Source organism: Heptranchias perlo, chromosome 12 (genome assembly GCF_035084215.1).
Source record: "Heptranchias perlo isolate sHepPer1 chromosome 12, sHepPer1.hap1, whole genome shotgun sequence".
In the NCBI taxonomy this organism is placed as follows: Eukaryota; Metazoa; Chordata; class Chondrichthyes; order Hexanchiformes; family Hexanchidae; genus Heptranchias; species Heptranchias perlo.
The window spans coordinates 71,662,617-71,683,300 of record NC_090336.1 but is presented as its reverse complement, the minus strand read 5'-3'; the positions used below and the strand labels follow the sequence as shown (position 1 = coordinate 71,683,300).

At 48.6% G+C, this 20,684-nt stretch overlaps 1 protein-coding gene across 1 annotated transcript in view; it reads left to right on the top strand.

The window, feature by feature from the left end:
- Nucleotides 1–20,684, top strand: part of LOC137327792 (F-actin-monooxygenase MICAL2-like) — a 205,017-nt gene that overhangs the window by 116,745 nt on the left and 67,588 nt on the right. Inside the window, exon 19 of the mRNA XM_067993598.1 lies at nucleotides 168–221. Within this exon, the coding sequence (XP_067849699.1) occupies nucleotides 168–221 (54 nt within the window). The remainder of the gene's footprint in view (nucleotides 1–167; nucleotides 222–20,684) is intronic.

Genomic DNA, 20,684 nt, shown 5'->3' with positions numbered 1-20,684 from the left:
GCACTATGGTGTATTTATTATTAAGTCATGACTGAATCTAGGCTCACCTTGCCGTACGTCACTCTTGTGATGGTATCAGAACTGGTTCACGTTCACTCGCGTCTTTTAACAACAGCGACCCGAAGGCTCTGTTGTTATTAATCTGTGTTCCTTCCCTCCTGATTCAGGTGACCTCAGCGTGCTGCGCTCGATCTGCATGAGATACCTGCGAGCAGATCAGGGTAACGACTTTACTGGTTGGGTCTGTTGAGTGCTTCCTTCTGTTTGGGCTTTCCTTCCATCGCTCTCTGTCTCGCGTCACGGAGCGATTTCTATAAGTAGATCGCGCCTTCTCTGGGCTGAAATCTCACCCCTTGCACCAGCCGTGTGAGACCACGCGGAGGATAAACAGTCGTTGAATCGTACGGCGCAGAAGGAGGCCATTTGGCCCGTCGTGCCTCGTGCTGGCTCTTTGAAAGAGCTATCCAATTAGCCCCACAGCCCTGCAAATTTTTCCTTTTCAAGTATTCATCCAATTCCCTTTTGAAAGTTACTATTGAATCTGCTTCCACCGCCCTTTCATGCAGCGCGTTCCAGATCAGAACAAAATTCTCCGCATCTCCCACTCTGGTTCTTTTGCCAATTATCTTAAATCTGTGTCTTGTGGTTACCGACCCTCCTCCCTATCTGCCCTATCAGAACCTCTCATGATTTTGAACACCTCTATCAAATCTCCCCCCTTAACCGTCTCTGCTCTGAGGAGAACAATCCCAGCTTCTCCAGTCTCTCCACATTAACTGAAGTCCCTCATCCCTGGTACCATTCTGGTAAATCTCCCCTGCACCCTCTCCAGGGCCTTGACGTCCTTCCTAAAGTGCGGTGCCCAGAACTGGACACAAAACCCCAGCACAATGATCCCTTAATCATGGTACTGAGCACAGGATATCACAAAAGACCATGATTCAAGAAGGCGGCCCACCACCACCTTCTCGAGGGCAAGCAGGGATGGGCGATGAATGCCGGCCTCGCCAGTGATGGCCACATCCCGAGAATGAATCTTTTCTTAAAAAAAAAAGGATGCCCACTCCCCTCTCCTGACTCGACGGCAGAAACAACCATACTGTTGAACAGGCTAAACCAAGGGATTTCTTTATAAGTTGAATGATATAGGGAAGCAGCAATATATTGAGAGTGCAATTCTTAATAACGATAAAAGCGCCATTGGTCTACAATGGGTTAAAATTCCATTTGCAGAGTAGAGTTCTCGCACAGTTGAATTAGTGATGGGACTCCTGCGAGACAGTTGTTTGTTTTGTAAACCATTGCGATGCGATCAGTGCGGACGATGCAAATTGCCATTGCACCCGTGGAATTCAGATCTCCAGCCAAAATGAATGCCAGTAGGAACATTCCTGAGATTGAAACGGTCCAAAAGTAGGAGTGCCTGCCCCTCGTCCGAGGTCTCTTGTGCCTTTAACCGTGTATAATTTAATTATCCCCTGGAAGAACGCCCACATATCTGACTAGTTTCTATAGCAATGGAAGCCCCATAGAGGTCTTGTGTCCTGGCCTCCATTTTAGGTAAGGGACGATGGTGTCCATTTTAACTCAGACACTACAAACTACTTGGAGGGAAACAAAGACAGAAATTTCCCTATTTGTCACAGAACGAAAATATCTTTTCACCACAAATTAGTATTCTAACTATCCACAAAGATAACATAAGAACATAAGAAATAGGAGCAGGAGTAGGCCATTCGGCCCCTCGAGCCTGCTCCGCCATTCAATAAGATCATGGCTGATCTGATCCTAACCTCAAATCTAAATTCATGTCCAATTTCCTGCCCGCTCCCCGTAACCCCGAATTCCCTTTACTTCGAGGAAACTGTCTATTTCTGTTTTAAATTTATTTGATATATTAATTTAATATATAGAGGCACTGGAGAAGGTGCAAGAAAGAAAAGATTTACATGGATGATACCAGAACTGAGAGGTTAGACCTACCAGGAAAGACTGAACAGGCTGGGGCTCTTTTCTCTTTAAAAAAAACAAGAGAAGGCTGAGGGGTGACCTGATCGAGGTCTTTAAAATTATGAAAGGGTTTGATGGGGAAGATGTAGAGAAAATGTTTCCACTTGTGGGGGAGACCAGAACTGGGGGCCATAAATATAAGATAATCACCAATAAATCCAATCGGGAATTCAGGAGAAACTTCTTTACCCAGAGAGCGGTGAGAATGTGGAACTCGCTCCCACAAGGTTGAGGTGAATAGTGTAGAGGCATTTGAGGGGAAGCCGGATAAACACATGAGGGAGAAAGGAATAGAAGGATATGCTGATAGGGTGAGACGGAGAGGTGGGAGGGTGCTCGTGTGGAGGATGAATAGTAGCTCAGGCCTGTTTCTGTGCTGCAAATTCCACGTAATAGTTTCACGTCTCATCCGATAGACGGCATCTCCGGCAGTGCAGCACTCCTTCAGTACTGTCGAACTAGATTTTGAGCTCAAGTGTCTGGAGTGGGACTCGAACTCACGACCTCCTGACTCAGGTAAGAGTGCTACCCACTGAGCCAAGCCTGACACAGTTGCTGGGAGAAGTCTATATGTTAAGAGAGAGTTTGAATATGGTCGTGTCGTGGTTTTGATGCTCGACCCAGCAGCCCCGAGATTAAGTGTTCAAATCTCACCATCTATGAATCTGGCAATTTATGGAGCGATGCCAAAATAAACTGGGGCAGAATTTATGCTGCAGCTATACAAAACCCTGGTTAGACCGCACCTGGAGTACTGTGAGCAGTTCTGGGCACCGCACCTTCGGAAGGACATATTGGCCTTGGAGGGAGTGCAGCGTAGGTTTACTAGAATGATACCCGGACTTCAAGGGTTAAGTTACGAGGAGAGATTACACAAATTGGGGTTGTATTCTCTGGAGATCGAAGTTTATAAGATATTAAGGGGAACGGATAGGGTGGAAAGAGAGAAACTATTTCCGCTGGTTGGGGATTCTAGGAGAAGGGGGCACAGTCTAAAAATTAGAGCCAGACCTTTCAGGAGCGAGATTAGAAAACATTTCTACACACAAAGGGTGGTAGAAGTTTGGAACTCTCTTCCGCAAACGGCAATTGATACTAGCTCAATTGCTAAATTTAAATCTGAGATAGATAGCTTTTTGGCAACCAAAGGTATTAAGGGATATGGGCCAAAGGCAGGTATATGGAGTTAGATCACAGATCAGCCATGATCTTCTCAAATGGCGGAGCAGGCACGAGGGGCTGAATGGCCTGCTCCTGTTCCTATGTAACCCAATAACTGGTTCACTACTGCCCTGCAGGACAGCGAACCTTGCAAGCTTTGGCCAGCTTGACCGTGTTACCCCAGAGCTGCCCCACACGGCTGACTCTTAATGCCCTCTGAGGTGGCCTCGCGATGCTCCGTTGTACAAAGGCCCCACCACTCGAGGCAAGTCGGGATGGAGACTCGACCACATCGTGAGATGCGAAAGCTTTTATTTACACACCAGATCGATCGGGATGAGCAACAACAGCAACTTGCATTTATATGGCACCTTTAATGTAATAAAACGTCCCAAGGCGCTTCACAGGAGCGATTATCAGACTCAATTTGGCATCGAGCCACGTAAGGAGATATTAGGACAGGTGACCAAAAGCTTGGTCAAAGAGGTAGGTTTTAAGGAGCGTCTTAAAGGAGGAGAGAGAGGCGGAGAGGTTTAGGGAGGGAATTCCAGAGCTTAGGGCCCAGGCAGCTGAAGGCACGGCCGTCAATGGTGGAGCGATGGAAATCGGGGATGCGCAAGAGGCCGGAATTGGAGGAGCGCAGAGATCTCGGAGGGTCGCAGGGCTGGAGGAGGTTACAGAGATAGGGAGGGATTTGAACACGAGCATGAGAATTTTTAAACCGAGGCGTTGCCAACCGGGAGCCGATGTAGGTCAGCGAGCACAGGGGGTGGTGGGAGAACGGGACTCGGTGTGAGTTAGGAGTTAGAGGTCGCTGTTACGTCAGAATCCTGGTACGAGCAACAGGTGTCTCAAAGCAACAAGTTCTGCGTATCTCCACGCTGTTCCAGCAATGTCCTGGATCTAACTTCATTCAAACCAATGCTGACGCTTCACTGAAGGTAAGTTATCGTTTATGAGTGCAGCTGTGGAATGTCTAAATTTATCAGGAGTATTAAATTGCTTTGATTTGCTGAAACTGCCTAACTGCAGTCGTTAGAGTAATATTTCATATCAATTTAATATTGACCGAAGCAAACTTTGACCTATAAAATGTCCTTAATTGGTTTCCCAAACTGTGAATTGGGCATATCAGAAATTCATGGTTCAAGATAAACACAGGTGAAATTTCAGTAAGAATGATAAAGTGTAAACAATTACATAAGAACATAAGAAATAGGAGCAGGAGTAGGCCAATCGGCCCCTCGAGCCTGCTCCGCCATTCAATAAGATCATGGCTGATCTGATCCTAACCTCAAATCTAAATTCATGTCCAATTTCCTGCCCGCTCCCCGTAACCCCTAATTCCCTTTACTTCTAGGAAACTGTCGATTTCTGTTTTAAATTTATTTAATGATGTAGCTTCCACAGCTTCCTGGGGCAGCAAATTCCACAGACCTACTACCCTCTGAGTGAAGAAGTTCCTCCTTATCTCAGTTTTGAAAGAGCAGCCCCTTATTCTAAGATTATGCCCCCTAGTTCTAGTTTCACCCATCCTTGGGAACATCCTTACCGCATCCACCCGATCAAGCCCCTTCACAATCTTATATGTTTCAATAAGATCGCCTCTCATTCTTCTGAACTCCAATGAGTAGAGTCCCAATCTACTCAACCTCTCCTCATATGTCCGCCCCCTCATCCCCGGGATTAACCGAGTGAACCTTCTTTGTCCTGCCTCGAGAGCAAGTATGTCTTTTCTTAAGTATGGAGACCAAAACTGTATGCAGTATTCCAGGTGCGGTCTCACCAATACCTTATATAACTGCAGCAATACCTCCCTGTTTTTATATTCTATCCCCCTAGCAATAAAAGCCAACATTCCGTTGGCCTTCTTGATCACCTGCTGCACCTGCAAACTAACTTTTTGATTTTCTTACATTTTTAAATTTATTTTCATTCACACAGTGTTCTGATGATCTACTCTGATGTGTTGCTAGATTTGAAGTGTCAGCCATGGCTCAGTAGTTAGCATCCTCGAGGGGCCGATTGACCTACTCCTGCTCCTACTTCTTATGTTCTTTTCCTCGCCTCTGATTCAGAAGGTCCATGGGTTCACAATCCCACTCCAGAGACTTGGGTATTCTCGGTGCAGCACTGAGGGAGTGTGGCACTGTCGGAGGTGTAGTTTTTCTGAATGAGATGTTAAACCGAGGCCCTGTCTGCCCTCTCAGGTGGACGTAAAGGACCTCGTGGCACTATTTTGAAAGAAGAGCAGGGGAGTCCTGGCCAATATTTATCCCTCAACCAACATACCTAAAAAAAGAAACCCCAGATTATCTCATTGCTGTTTGTGGGATCTTGCTGTGCGCAAATTGGCTGCTGCCTTTCCTACATCACAACAGTGACTGCACTCCAAAAGTACTTCGTTGGCTGTGAAGCTCTTTGGGACATCGTGAGGGCATGAAAGGCGACAGAATCGCTTCTCGTTTGTTGCCAAAATAATGGCGAGTTTAATGGCGTCCAGCAGTTTGCGGTGAGGAAGAGATTTCCCCGTGAGTTGTGAATCGCCACAAATCGCTGGACGATTTGCGCCGCTCCGCCGTGAGCCTCGCGAAAATGGCCGCTCGTCCTCAACCTCCCCGTTCGTTCGTTCGTGGGATGCGGGCGTCGCTGGCGAGGCCGGCATTTATCGCCCATCCCTGATTGCCCCCTTGAGAAGGTGGTGGTGAGCCGCCTTCTTGAACCGCTGCAGTCCGTGTGGTGAAGGTTCTCCCACAGTGCTGTTAGGAAGGGAGTTCCAGGATTTTGACCCAGCGACGATGAGCGAACATGAAGGACGATGAAGAGTTTCAAGATATTGGTGCATTTGCCCATTAATTGCGCGTTAAACTCGCTGCAGAATGTTAGGGCTGGTACTTAACAGCGTAAGGACCCTTTTAATGACGGGACTTATATTCCTGCAATGCCAATCAAACTCTCTGGTCCAGAAAGGGAATAATTAGAATCATAGATTCATAGAAGTTTACAACATGGAAACAGGCCCTTCAGCCCAACATGTCCATGTCGCCCAGTTTATACCACTAAGCTAGTCCCAATTGCCTGCATTTGGCCCATATCCCTCTATACCCATCTTACCCATGTAACTGTCCAAATGCTTTTTAAAAGACAAAATTGTACCCGCCTCTACTACTGCCTCTGGCAGCTCGTTCCAGACACTCACCACCCTTTGAGTGAAAAAATTGCCCCTCTGGACCCTTTTGTATCTCTCCCCTCTCACCTTAAATCTATGCCCCCTCGTTATGGACTCCCCTACCTTTGGGAAAAGATTTTGACTATCTACCTTATCTATGCCCCTCATTATTTTATAGACTTCTATAAGATCACCCCCTAAACCTCCTACTCTCCAGGGAAAAAAGTCCCAGTCTATCCAACCTCTCCCTATAAGTCAAACCATCAAGTCCCGGTAGCATCCTAGTAAATCTTTTCTGCACTCTTTCTAGTTTAATAATATCCTTTCTATAATAGGGTGACCAGAACTGTACACAGTATTCCAAGTGTGGCCTTACTAATGTCTTGTACAACTTCAACAAGGCATCCCAACTCCTGTATTGAAACTGTGGAGTCTGATTCCTGCAGGTGGTAAATTGTTCTTAGAGATTTTTAAAGTTTATAGTTTTTTTTTTCTTACTTTTCCTTTCTGTCTCTTTTTTCTCTCTCTCTTATTCCAATCTTTCTTTCCCTCTCTTTCTGTACCTGATTTGACTCTAATTCACCCACTTTCCTTCTCTGTCACTCCTGTTTCTTTCTCAATCTTTAAACCTCATCGGTTTAAGTAGACGGACAGTCGGTCCCGTCGTTCACTCAGGGTCCCAGATGCCTCCTTTCCCTCGCTGCCCCGTGATCAGCTCGCACTTCCAGCGAGTAACGGCGCGAAAAGATTTCAAGCTGAAGGGTGAGGTCGAACTCTCGGGGCCTCGTCATGAGATGCCCCACTCCAGCAAATTCTGGGCCAATGATTTCTTAAGGAACAACACATGGGGAGAAAGTTCCAATAATAACCAAACATGTTCCTCCCCTCCTGCTTCGGGATTTATGATTTTCCTCTGATGTTAATTCTTCCCCTTGAAGCTATTTTTTCACAAGCTGCATCAGACACGTGTAATTATTACTGATAAAAGTTGTAGAATTGTAACAGAACAGTTTACAGAACAACTTGTACAATCGAACAGAACAAGCCTTTGAGATTACGAGTCTCCCAGAGTCATGAATTTATTTAGAGGGAGAATAGAAGGCGTTTGCTTTTCGACTCGAGTTGGCTGAATCGCAGAGAATGTCACGGACAGTTCGTTCCTTCTCTCTCTCCCTATAACATTCATCTTACCTTCTTCAAGTTCCAAGCATTCAGGAAAACATGTCAAATTTTGATTGCTTCAATAAAATTCCCCTCCAAGTCACACACCGTCCCGACTTGGAAATATATCGGCCGTTCCTTCATCGTCGCTGGGTCAAAATCCTGGAACTCCCTTCCCAACAGCACTGTGGGAGAACCGTCACCACACGGACTGCAGCGGTTCAAGAAGGCGGCTCACCACCACCTTCTCAAGGGGCAATTAGGGATGGGCGATAAATGCCGGCCTCGCCAGCGACGCCCACATCCCATGAACGAATAATTTAAAAAAATGTTCTGTGCCCTCACATTGTGGGAGATGTCGAGGCCCTGGGAGGGTCACTCGATCAATACCTAGTTTAAAAGCCCTTAATTTAGAGAGTTACAAAATTGGCGGGCAGGAAAAGACCAGTTGGTCCATCAAGCCTGCCCTCACACACCATGGCGGCCAGAGCATCCTGACTAAACACTCCCTCCCCCTCCCTCTACCCTCGCTTCCACCGCCCCCCCAACTCCCACTGCCCCCACAACCATGTAATCTACTGGGAGAGGCAGAAAAAGCAGAGTAAACACATAGAAAAATAGAAAGTAGGAGCAAGAGTAGGCCATTCGGCCCTTCGGGCCTGCTGCTCCATTCAAAATTATGATGGCTGATCGTCTAACTCAGTACCCCGTTCCCGCTTTTTCACAACACAAGGTCAATCATGGAAAGAAATACACTGGAAAATTCCTCTCCACCACCCCCACCAGGAGATCACATGGACCAAGTGTTATGTGCAAGGACACTTACCTTCTAAAACAAGTTGTGTCTTTTTACTCTAGAAAAAGGGAGATCAGATTGAGATATTTAAAATAATGAAGGGGCTGGACTGTGTCCGAGTGAATAGACAATTTGAGTTGGATGGGGTGAGGGAGAACGAGAGGACGCGAGGATATTATGTCGGCACAGAACGAGGTTAGACGTCAGGAGGAGGTTCTGTTCGCTCAGGGTCGTCGACCTCCGGAACAAGTTGTTGGGTTTGAGAAGCGAGTGTGGATTCACTGCAAACGTTGAACGGGGAGTTGGGCGAGCTCCTGGCCGAGCCTGATATCGCTGCGGACAGAAGGTGGGCGGGATGTTGGCTGGTGTTCCTCACGGTCGCTGTGGGCTCCTTTTGGGGATTGGAGAGGAATTTCCTAGAATCCTTCCTTGAGTTGGCCTTGGAGGTTTTTCTTTTCCCCTGGTTGATTTTTGCCTCTCCCAGGAGATTACGTGGTTGCTGATGATGGGTGGGAATCATTGGGTAGGTGGTCATGATACTTAATTGCAGCGTGCCGGTATGGGACAGGCTCGATGGACCAGCAGGTCTTCTCCTCAGGCCTTGTTTTCATATGTCAGTCTGTGCAGTGACTTACTTGGAGTACTGGGTACAGTTCTGGTCTCCATATTATAAAAAGGATATAGAGGCACGGGAGAAGGTGCAAAAAGGATTTACAAGGATGATGCCAGAACTGAGAGGTTATAACTATCAGGAAAGACTCAACAGGCTGGGGCTCTTTTCTCTAGAAAAGAGAAGGCTGAGGGGTGACCTGATAGAGGTCATTACTTTTATGAAAGGGTTTGATAGGGTACCCTTAGAGAGGATGTTTCCACTTGTGGGGGAGACCAGAACTCAGGGCCATAAGTATAAGATAGTCACTAATAAATCCAATCGGGAATTCAGGAGAAACTTCTTTACCCAGAGAGCGGTGAGAATGTGGAACTCGCTCCCACAAGGAGTAGTTGAGGCGAATAGCATCGATGCATTTAAAGGGAAGCTAGATAAACACATGAGGGAGAAAGGAATAGAACATAAGAACATTAGAAATAGGAGCAGGAGTCGGCCAATCGGCCCCTCGAGCCTGCTCCGCCATTCAATAAGATCATGGCTGATCTGATCCTAACCTCAAATCTAAATTCATGTCCAATTTCCTGCCCGCTCCCCGTAACCCCTAATTCCCTTTACTTCTAGGATATGCATGATAGGGTGAGATGAAGTAGGGAGGCAGGAGGCTCGTGTGGAGCATAAATACCGGCATAGACCAGTTGGGCCGAATGGCCTGTTTCTGAGCTGTGCATTCCATGTAATTCTAAGAATCGCAGTGAATGCCATGTGGGAAAAAAGTAGCAGCCGTTTTGCGCGGATCGAAGAGATTAATGACCGTGAGATTAATCTATTTTTTAACCAGTGTTGGTTGAGGGAGGATTGTTGTCCAGGGCTTCAGTCCCTCAGTACTACACTGGGAGCGTCAATCCGGGTTACGTGCTTGTGTCCTGGAGTGTGGGACTTGACCCCACAACCTTTTATGGCGAGAGGCGAGAGAGTGCTACCCACTGAGCCAAACTGGCACTTTCGGAAGTCCACGAAGAAAATTAGTTCATTGGGAATGAGTCACGTTGACATTCAGTCGCACGAGAGTCACCAGCTCTGCTCCACTTCTCCCAACGGGCCGTTCCACCAAGCAAGCATTGCCTTGAGTGTTTGCCCACTGGCCTTTCACGCTCTACCTGCGACCTTTGTAGCGTGAATCACCCGATGACTATCTGGAAAATTCCTCTCCCACCCCTCCCCAAAACCAGGTGACTGAAACCAATCCAGGAGAGCACATGCATACCTTAACAGTTCAATCTTTTACAAGGTGCAATCTCCACGTTCTACCGACTCAGCTAAACTCTGGGTCCTTCCTGATCTGGGAGGCGCGGGCGGGGTTTAAACTCGCCTCCGGCGGTAACGCTAAACGGGCGATGGTATATCGGACGCCCGTGTTACACCCCGCCCCGTTCCTGATCGCCCAAGGCCGCGGTATACCCCAGTGTCACTCTGCACGGTTCATTTAACCCCAGCGAGACATCGGGGGGCGCGTGCCATCCATTTTGTGATCACCACTTGTCCTGTTGTAGCTGCTAGGTCGGTGCGGAGCCTTGATAGATGCCATGTTTACATTAGGAACAGGAGGAGGCCATTCAGCCCCTCGAGTCTGTTCCGTCATTCAGTTGGATCATGCCCGATCTGTATCTCGACTCCATTTAGAAGTAAAGGGAATCTAGAAGTAAAAGGGAATTAGGGGTTACGGGGAGCGGGCAGGAAATTGGACATGAATTTAGATTTGAGGTTAGGATCAGATCAGCCATGATCTTATTGAATGGCGGAGCAGGCCCGAGGGCCGATTGGCCAACTCCTGCTCCTGTTTCTTATGTTCTTACCCACCTTTGCTCCAGATCCCTCGATACCCTCACCCAACAAAAATACATGTTGTAGGCCTGAGGTCCATGTCTGACCCACGCTCGGGCCTCGAGTCCACGCTAAATGATGCGCCCTACCGAAAGCAGAGAAATCACTCTCCGCGATCAGACTCTGTGTTAACCCAGACGGCACTCGCTGATCAATGACAAGACTGTGAGCATTATTTTTCGAAGCTGGCCTTGCACATTCCTTTCAGGCAATTTGGTCGCTTCCAGATGCTGAACTGTGCAGCCTCCAACATATCTGTCTCCTCCCACCAACGGGCATGCCTTGTGTCAGCGAAATGCGAGATCCGTCTAGCTATCAGAAACCCCTCCACCAGCGAAGTAATTCCTGCCTTTAGGTTATTGACTCTCCTCCCCGTTTGAAGGAGAGACCAGACGTACAAACACAAAGAAAGTTGGATCTTTTTTCGTTCCGACAAAAGCAGCTCACTGAGCAGTGCGTTCGAAATGATGAAAGGGTGGGACAGGGCAGATAGAAGCAGAGAGTTTCCAGTAGTTCAGGGATCACGAACGAGGGGCCGTTGATACAAGACGTAAGAGATTGAGGGCAGAGAGCAGGAGAAACTTCCTCACTCAGAGAGTTGTGAGGGTGGGGGATTCACTTTCAGGGTTAGTGGTTGAGACAGAAACTATTGTCAATATTGAAGATTAGATCGGATGGGGGGGAATGAAGGAAAAGGGGGTTGGAGGGGATATGGGAACGGGGGTGTGGGGGGAATAAATGTGATTAGAACTATTTGCTTGTATGGAGGGTAAACACCAACACGGACAGGTTGGGCCGAACGGCCTGTTTCCATGTTGTAACTTTGATGTATTTCGAGGGGAACGACATAGAGCCAAGTTACTGTTCTATTTAATGAATACCAAGCTCTTTATCGGCGAGGAGCAATAATGATCGATATCGTTGACTCCCGCTGCCCCCAGGGTCAGGTCAGGTCAGGTCAGGCTGGGTCAAAGTCTTGATTTATGCCGAAGTGACTTCAGTCACGAATTCGATCAGCAACCCCATGGAGAATTGGCATCCTTTTCAATCCTGGATTTAATCAGGAACTGCTGTCCTTTGATCCGTGAACCCGGTGCGAGCTGTGGTTTTGGGTTGGAGCTGGGTTTTTTTTTTATTCGTTCATGGGATGTGGGCGTCGCTGGCGAGGCCGGCATTTATTGCCCATCCCTAATTGCCCCTTGAGAAGGTGGTGGTGAGCCGCCTTCTTGAACCGCTGCAGTCCGTGTGGTGAAGGTTCTCCCACAGTGCTGTTAGGAAGGGAGTTCCAGGATTTTGACCCAGCGACGATGAAGGAACGGCCGATATATTTCCAAGTCGGGATGGTGTGTGACTTGGAGGGGAACGTGCAGGTGGTGTTGTTCCCATGTGCCTGCTGCCCTTGTCCTTCTAGGTGGTAGAGGTCGTGGGTTTGGGAGGTGCTGTCGAAGAAGCCTTGGCGAGTTGCTGCAGTGCATCCTGTGGATGGTACACACTGCAGCCACTGTGCGCCGGTGGTGAAGGGAGTGAATGTTTAGGGTGGTGGATGGGGTGCCAATCAAGCGGGCTGCTTTGTCCTGGATGGTGTCGAGCTTCTTGAGTGTTGTTGGAGCTGCACTCATCCAGGCAAGTGGAGAGTTTTCCATCACACTCCTGACTTGTGCCTTGTAGATGGCAGAAACAAAAGGATGTTCAACAAATCCATTGGAATTCAATCCGGAGAAGTGTGAGGTAATGCATTTGGGGAGGGCAAACAAGGCAAGGGAATACACAAGAAATGGGAGAATACTGAGAGGTGTAGAGGAAGTGAGGGACCTTGGAGTGCATGTCCACAGATCCCTGAAGGTAGCAGGACAGGTTGATAAGGTGGTTAAAAAGGCATACGGGATACTTTCCTTTATTAGCCGAGGCATAGAATATAAGAGCAGGGAGGTTATGCTAGAACTGTATAAAACACTGCTTAGGCCACAGCTTGAGTACTGCGCACAGTTCTGGTCACCACATTACAGGAAGGATGTGATTGCACTAGAGAGGGTGCAGAGGAGATTTACGAGGATGTTGCCAGGACTGGAGAATTTTAGCTATGAGGAAAGATTGGATAGGCTGGGATTGTTTTCTTTGGAACAAAGGAGGCTGAGGGGAGATTTAATTTGAGATATATAAAATTATGAGGGGCCTAGATAGAGTGGATTGGAAGGACCTATTTCCCTTAGCAGAGGGGTCAGTGACCAGGGGGCATAGATTTAAAGTAATTGGTAGAAGGATTAGAGGGGAGCTGAGGAGAAATGTTTTCACCCAGAGGGTGATGGGGGTCTGGAACTCACTGCCTGAAAGGGTGGGAGAGGCAGAAACCCTCAACTCATTGGATGTGTACTTGAGGTGCCGTAACCTACAGGGCTACGGACCAAGTGCTGGAAAGCGGGATTGGGCTGGTTGGCTCTTTTTTGGCCGGCACGGACACGATGGGCCGAATGGCCTCCTTCTGTGCCGTAAATTTCTGATTCTCTGATTCTGTGATTGAGTGTTCATTGGTTCTGAGCCTTTGTGTAGAACTCAGGGTTGAAAGCTGCGGAAACTGCAAGCTAACCATGAAGCACAATGTCCTAGAAATTGGTTGCACCCATCATCGGACGAGGCCATTCAGCCCCTCGAGCCTGTTCCACCATTCAGTGAGATCACGGCTGATCTGCATCTTAGCTCCATCTACCCGCCTCGGTTCCGTAACCCTTAATCCCCTCACCCAACAAAAATCTATCAATCTCAGTTTTGACATTTTCAATTGACCCCCAGCCTCAACAGCTTTTTGGGGGAGAGAGTCCCAGATTTCCACTCCCCTTTGTGTGAAGAAATGCTTCCTGATTTCACCCCTGAACGGCCCAGCTCTCATTTTAAGGTTATGCCCCCCTTGTTCTGGACTCCCCCCACCAGAGGAAGTAATGCCTCTCTATCGACCCTATCAAATCCTTTAATCATCTCAAACACCTCAATCAGATCACCCTCTTCTAAACTGAAGGGAGTACAAGCCTAGTCTGTGCAACCTGTCCTCATAATTTAACCCTTTTAGCCCCCGGTATCATTCTGGTAAATCTGCGCTCGGCCCACCCCACGGCCGATATATCCTTCCTGAGGTGCGGTGCCCACGACTGAACGCAGCATCTCCAGATGGGGTCTGACCAGAGCAGGTGCTCCAGTTGGTCATAGTGTGCTTGGCCTCAGGAGACGGGAGAACAGTCGGGAGGACTTGCTTTGGACTGTTACCCGGGGGCGGGGGGAGGCCCTTCGTGAAGTCCGCGAGGACAGACTGGGCTCGGCCGTGATCCTTTCCCACGGTTGAGGAGTGTCCTGGTTCACCCGTGAAGGACGGACACTGGATTGAGCTAGCGGACGACACGGGTGATGTAGTGGTTATGTTGCTGGACCGGTAATCCAGAGGTTCATAGATGAATAATCCAGAGAACGTGAGTTCAAATCCCACCAGGGGTAGTTGGAGAACTTAATTTAGTTTTAAAAAACCTAGAAATAAAAAGTTGGGATCAGTAAAAGTGACCACGAAGCTGTCAGAGTCAACCACGTCGGTGTGGGGGACTGGAGTCACGTATAGGCCCAGACCGGGTAAGGACGGCAGGTTTCCTTCCCTAAAGGGCATGAGTGAACCAATTGATGCCAACTAAAAAGAAAGACGGGCAGTTTGACTTTAACTGCCCTCGGAAGTGGCCCAGCGAGACCTTGAGTTGCACCAAACCGCTACCAAAGGTTCAAGAAGGCAGCCCACCGCTGCCTTCTCTGGACAACTCGAAGGACCCCGTCCCTTTCGGCGCGAGAGGTCAGAGGTTTATTGATGACCACGTCACTTGTCATTTTGATGAACTGGATTCTTTTTTCCCCCTCAGTCTGGTTCAGTAAACACTGAGTCGAATACACCTTTAAAGTTCAACACAACTTTAATAGCAGGTCTCAGTCTGTAGCTTCGATTCAGGCTCCTGAGGGAGTCCGGACGATTCTAACAGAGTAAGGAGACAAAGACACATACAGAAATTCATACCTTTATACAGATCAATAGGGGTTGGAACATCTTTAACACAAGAGTCAACACCAATCATAAGCTGGGCATCGGCTGGCCATGCTACATTACATGATTTCAAGCCAATCACAGGTAGCCCATGGCCTGATCATGCCGCAGTGACAGACACTGATGGATGCATCCTTTCTTCTCACTAGGAATGTCCCTTTTGGTCTTGCTAAGGTGTTACCAATCTTGATTGGCTCGCAACATGGAGACACTCAGACCAGACCCTGAAAAACATCATAGACTCTACACTGATAAGACAATGCAGGCCTGCTGACTGCTCAAACATATGGCCCAGCAAGGGCGGGGGGATGCCCTTTACCAACCTCAGCTATCAACGTTTTTTTTTTTTATTCGTTCACGGGATGTGGGCGTCGCTGGCGAGGCCGGCATTTATTGCCCATCCCTAATTGCCCCTTGAGAAGGTGGTGGTGAGCCGCCTTCTTGAACTGCTGCAGTCCGTGTGGTGACGGTTCTCCCACAGTGCTGTTAGGAAGGGAGTTCCAGGATTTTGACCCAGCGACGATGAAGGAACGGCCGATATATTTCCAAGTCGGGATGGTGTGTGACTTGGAGGGGAACGTGCAGGTGGTGTTGTTCCCATGCGCCTGCTGCTCTTGTCCTTCTAGGTGGTAGAGGTCGCGGGTTTGAGAGGTGCTGTCGAAGAAGCCTTGGCGAGTTGCTGCAGTGCATCCTGTGGATGGTACACACTGCAGCCACGGTGCGCCGGTGGTGAAGGGAGTGAATGTTTAGGGTGGTGGATGGGGTGCCAATCAAGCGGGCTGCTTTATCTTGGATGGTGTCGAGCTTCTTGAGTGTTGTTGGAGCTGCACTCATCCAGGCAAGTGGAGAGTATTCCATCACACTCCTGACTTGTGCCTTGTAGATGGTGGAAAGGCTTTGGGGAGTCAGGAGGTGAGTCACTCGCCGCAGAATACCCAGCCTCTGACCTGCTCTCGTAGCCACAGTATTTATATGGCTGGTCCAGTTAAGTTTCTGGTCAATGGTGACCAGAACCCTTTCCTAACCATTTTGCATTCTGCTATTTTGCCACGTCGGCATTTTAATATTTCACTGGACGCTGACCACACAGCGATTCTCAATTTCTCCTGCAGTTTATCCGCTCCGGTCTGGGTCAGTCGGCAGTAAGAGGACAAGATGTGCGTCTGGAGAATTTGGCCTGCGGGAGACGAGCGCCAGCCAGGAGAGACGCTCACCTCTAAGGTCTCCCGGCGTGGACGTGACGGAGCACAACCTCCTGGCGATCCGGGTCATTGTGGTGAGCGACGGGAGCAGGTACTTCTGACCTTAACCTCACGTTGCCCTGAAGGTGATCTGCAGCATTCCTCCTCTGTGACCTGCCGACCCCCTCAAACGCCCTCAAACTGCGTGTTTCGCACCGAGGTGAAGCGGCCTCAGCTGCGCCAACAATAACCCCCTCAACTCCAAGCCCTAATGATAAAAAAAAATCTCCATCGATGGCCGGCCACGCGATGGAACTGTAGAATCGTAGAACGATACAGCACAGAAAGAGGCCATTCGGCCCATCGTGCCTGTGCCGGCTCTTTGATAGAGCTGTCCGATTAGTCCCACTCCCCCCCCTCCCCCCCCCCCCGCCTGCTCTTTTCCCCCCCATAGCCCTGCAAAGCTGTGCAGTGGAATTTTGGAACGGGAGGAGGCCACTGGAGCCCTCGAGACTTTTCTGCCGTTCAATTAGATCAAGTCTGATCTGTATCTTAACTCCATCTACCCGCCTCGGTTCCGTAACCCTTAATACCCTTACCCAACAAAAACCTATCAACTTCAGTTTTGAAATTTTCAATTGACCCCCAGCCTCAACAGCTTTTGGGGGAGAGAGTTCCAGATTTCCACTCCCCTTTGTGTGAAGAAGTGCTTCCTGACATCACCCCTGAACGGCCCGGCTCTAATTTTAAGGTTATGCCCTCCTTGTTCTGGTCTCCCCCCACCAGAGGAAATAGTTTCTCTCTGTCCACCCTCTCAACTCCTTTAATCATCTCAAACATCTCAATTAGATCACCCTTTAATCTTCTGTACTCTCTTGGCTATTGGATGAGAGTTATACTTCACGTATAACTCTATGACAGATGTCAGGTTGATAACACAAGTGAGAACCAGGCTGAATGTAGAAAGTTCAGAGGGGAAGTGTAAAAGGAAATGAGAGGGGCAGAGAGAGAGTATGAGAGTAGACTGGCGGCCAACATAAAAGTGAATCCAAAAGTCTTCTACAGGCAGTAAACGGGTAGTAAGAGGAGGGGTGGGGCCGATTAGGGACCAAAAAGGAGATCTACTCATGAAGGGAAAGGGCACGGCCGAGGTACTAAATGAGTACTTTGCATCTGTCTTTACCAAGGAAGAAGATGCTGCCACAGTCTCAGTAAAGGAAGGTGTAGTTGAGATACTGGATGCACTAATAATTGATGAAGAGGAGGTACTAGAAAGGCTGGCTGTACTTAAAGTAGATAAGTCACCTGGTCCAGATGGGATGCATCCTAGGTTGCCGAGGGAAGTAAGGGTGGAAATTGCGGAGGTACTGGCCATAATCTTCCCAACTTCCTTAGATACGGGGGTGGTGCCAGAGGACTGGAGAATTGCAAATGTTACACCCTTGTTCAAAAAGGGTGTAAGGATAAACCCAGCAACTACAGGCCAGTCAGTTTAACCTCGGAAGTGGGGAAACTTTTGGAAACGATAATCCGGGACAAAATTAACAGTCACTTGGAGGGGTGTGGATTGATTAGGGAAAGCCAGCACAGATTTGTTGAAGGCAAATCGTATTTAACCAACTTGATTTAGTTTTTTAATGAGGTAACAGAGAGGGTCGATGAGGGCAATTTTTAAAAATTATTCGTTCATGGGATGTGGGCGTCGCTGGCGAGGCCGGCATTTATTGCCCATCCCTAATTGCCCCCTTGAGAAGGTGGTGGTGAGCCGCCTTCTTGAACCGCTGCAGTCCGTGTGGTGAAGGTTCTCCCACAGCGCTGTTAGGAAGGGAGTTCCAGGATTTCGACCCAGCGACGATGAAGGAACGGCCAATATATTTCCAAGTCGGGATGGTGTGTGACTTGGAGGGGAACGTGCAGGTGGTGTTGTTCCCATGTGCCTGCTGCCCTTGTCCTTCTAGGTGGTAGAGGTCGCGGGTTTGGGAGGTGCTGTCGAAGAAGCCTTGGCGAGTTGCTGCAGTGCATCCTGTGGATGGTACACACTGCAGCCACAGTGCGCCGGTGGTGAAGGGAGTGAATGTTTAGGGTGGTGGATGGGGTGCCAATCAAATGGGCTGCTTTGTCCTGGATGGTGTCGAGCTTCTTAAGTGTTGTTGGAGCTGCACTCATCCAGGCAAGTGGAGAGTATTCCATCACACTCCTGACTTGTGCCTTGTAGATGGTGGAAAGGCTTTGGGGAGTCAGGAGGTGAGTCACTCGCCGCAGAATACCCAGCCTCTGACCTGCTCTTGTAGCCACAGTATTTATGTGGCAGGTCTCGTTAAGTTCCTGGTCAATGGTGACCCCCAGGATGTTGATGATGGGGGATTTGGCGATGGTAATGCCGTTGAATGTCAAGGGGAGGTGGTTAGACTTTCTCTTGTTGGAGATGGTCATTGCCTTGCACTTGACTGGCACGAATGTTACTTGCCACTTATGAGCCCAAGCCTGGATGTTGTCCAGGTCTTGCTGCATGCGGGCTCGGACTGCTTCATTATTTGAGGGGTTGCGAATGGAACTGAACACTGTGCAATCACCAGTGAACATCCCCATTTCTGACCTTATGATGGAGGGAAGGTCATTGATGAAGCAGCTGAAGATGGTTGGGCCTAGGACACTGCCCTGAGGAACTCCTGCAGCAATGCCCTGGGGCTGAGATGATTGGCCTCCAACAACCACTACCATCTTCCTTTTATGCTTGGTATGACTCCAGCCACTGGAGACTTTTCCCCCTGATTCCCATTGACTTCAATTTCTACTAGGGGCTCCTCGGTGCCACACTCGGTCAAATGCTGCCTTGATGTCAAGGGCAGTCACTCTCGCCTCACCTCTGGAATTCAGCTCTTTTTGTCCACCTTTGGACCAAGGCTGTGATGAGGTCTGGAGCCGAGTGGTCCTGGCGGAACCCAAACTGCTCCTCTTCGAAATAGCGCCACCTGAGAGGACAGATGGGGTGAGGGCTCAGTTTAATGTCCCTTTGCGGGCCTCGTGACGCCTCAAAGTGCTTCACAGTTACTTTTGAGTAGTTTAGTCGCTGTTGTTATGTGGGGGAAATGCAGCAGCCAATTTTGCTGTCACAAACAGCCCCCTTATCACATCCCCAGAACAAAGTACATTCACACCAAATCCAACATTTGTGGTAGGGTTTAAACACACGGGGGGGGAATCCGCATTGGAGTCTCACCGAACCAAAGGTGAACTTGTGGTCACAGAGTTGAGCAAAGGATTGCTCGTCTCAGTGACTCACTCTGACGTTCTGTAGATTTGGTTCCAATAGTCTGAAGGTTGGTTTGAGATCAGACCATTTAGCACAGGCGCTGACCTCATCCCTGATTAAATTGATGGTAAAAAAATCAGTCATTCGGTCTCGGAACTGGTGACTTCACTCCTTAAAAATTCATCTCTCATATTCCTTCTGCGTGTACAGTCCTTGGGAGGACTTGTTGAATTTATTTTACAGACTGGACCTCAGTAAAAACCATTATTAGAAACAGAAGCTCGTAAATATAACTCTAGACACCACATTAGACGCTCGAAAAAAATACCTTCAGCAGTTTGTGCCACGGAATAGAACTGCTGCGTTTTCCATATGTTTTGCTTCTTATTAATGGATCAATTAATGTGGCATTGGTCAGATGTTGCATTATTTTGTAAGGAATGGAGCTTTCTATCGCGTAACGAGTACAACAACTTGCATTTATATAGCGCCTTTAACGTGGTAAAACGTCCCAGGGCGCCTCACGGGAGCGATTATCAAACAAAATTTCACTCCGAGCCGCATCAGGAGATATTAGGACAGGTGACTTGGTCAAAGAGGTAGGCTTTTGAGGAGCATCTTCACGAAGAAGAGAGAGGCGGAGATGCGGAGAGGTTTGGGGAGAGAATTCCAGAGCTGAGGGCCCGGCCGCCAATGGTGAGATGAAGGGAGTGGCGGATTCGCAAGAGGTCAGAATCGGTGGAACGCGGAGGGTTTTCGGGCTGAAGGAGGCTACGGAGGGGGCCAGGCCGCGGAGGAATACGATTCTGTTGCCTCGTGCGCGCGGCGGCCGCAAGATTTAATTGCCGCCCAAAGGCCAGTCCTGGCTAATTGCTCTTTTAGCAGATCCTGAGGTTAATTGAAGGTCTGAAGAGACCAACAGGAAACGACTGGCTTTTATTTTTCATTTTTATTGACGTTAATTTTTTTTGTGCGTGTGACGCCTGAGGTATGATGGGCACGTCACAAAATGGTTTATATTTACTGGCCGATCTCCCATGGTATTGCTCACGGTGAGTTGGAAGATTGTGAAGGGGAATGTAAGATAAGGAAGTGTTCATAGTATCACAGTATGGTGCAGGAGGAGGCCAATCGGCCCATCGTGCCTGTGCTGGCTCTTTGAAAGAGCTATCCAATTAGTCCCACTCCCCCCTGCTCTTTCCCCATTTTTCCCCTTCAAGTATTTATCCAATTCCCTTTTGAAAGTTATTATTGAATCTGCTTCCACCGCCCTTTCAGGCAGCGCGTTCCAGATCATCACAACTCGCTGCGTAAAAAAAATGTCTCCTCATCTCCCCTCTGGCTCTTTTGCCAATCAACTTAAATCTGCGTCCCTCTGGTTACCGACCCTTCTGCC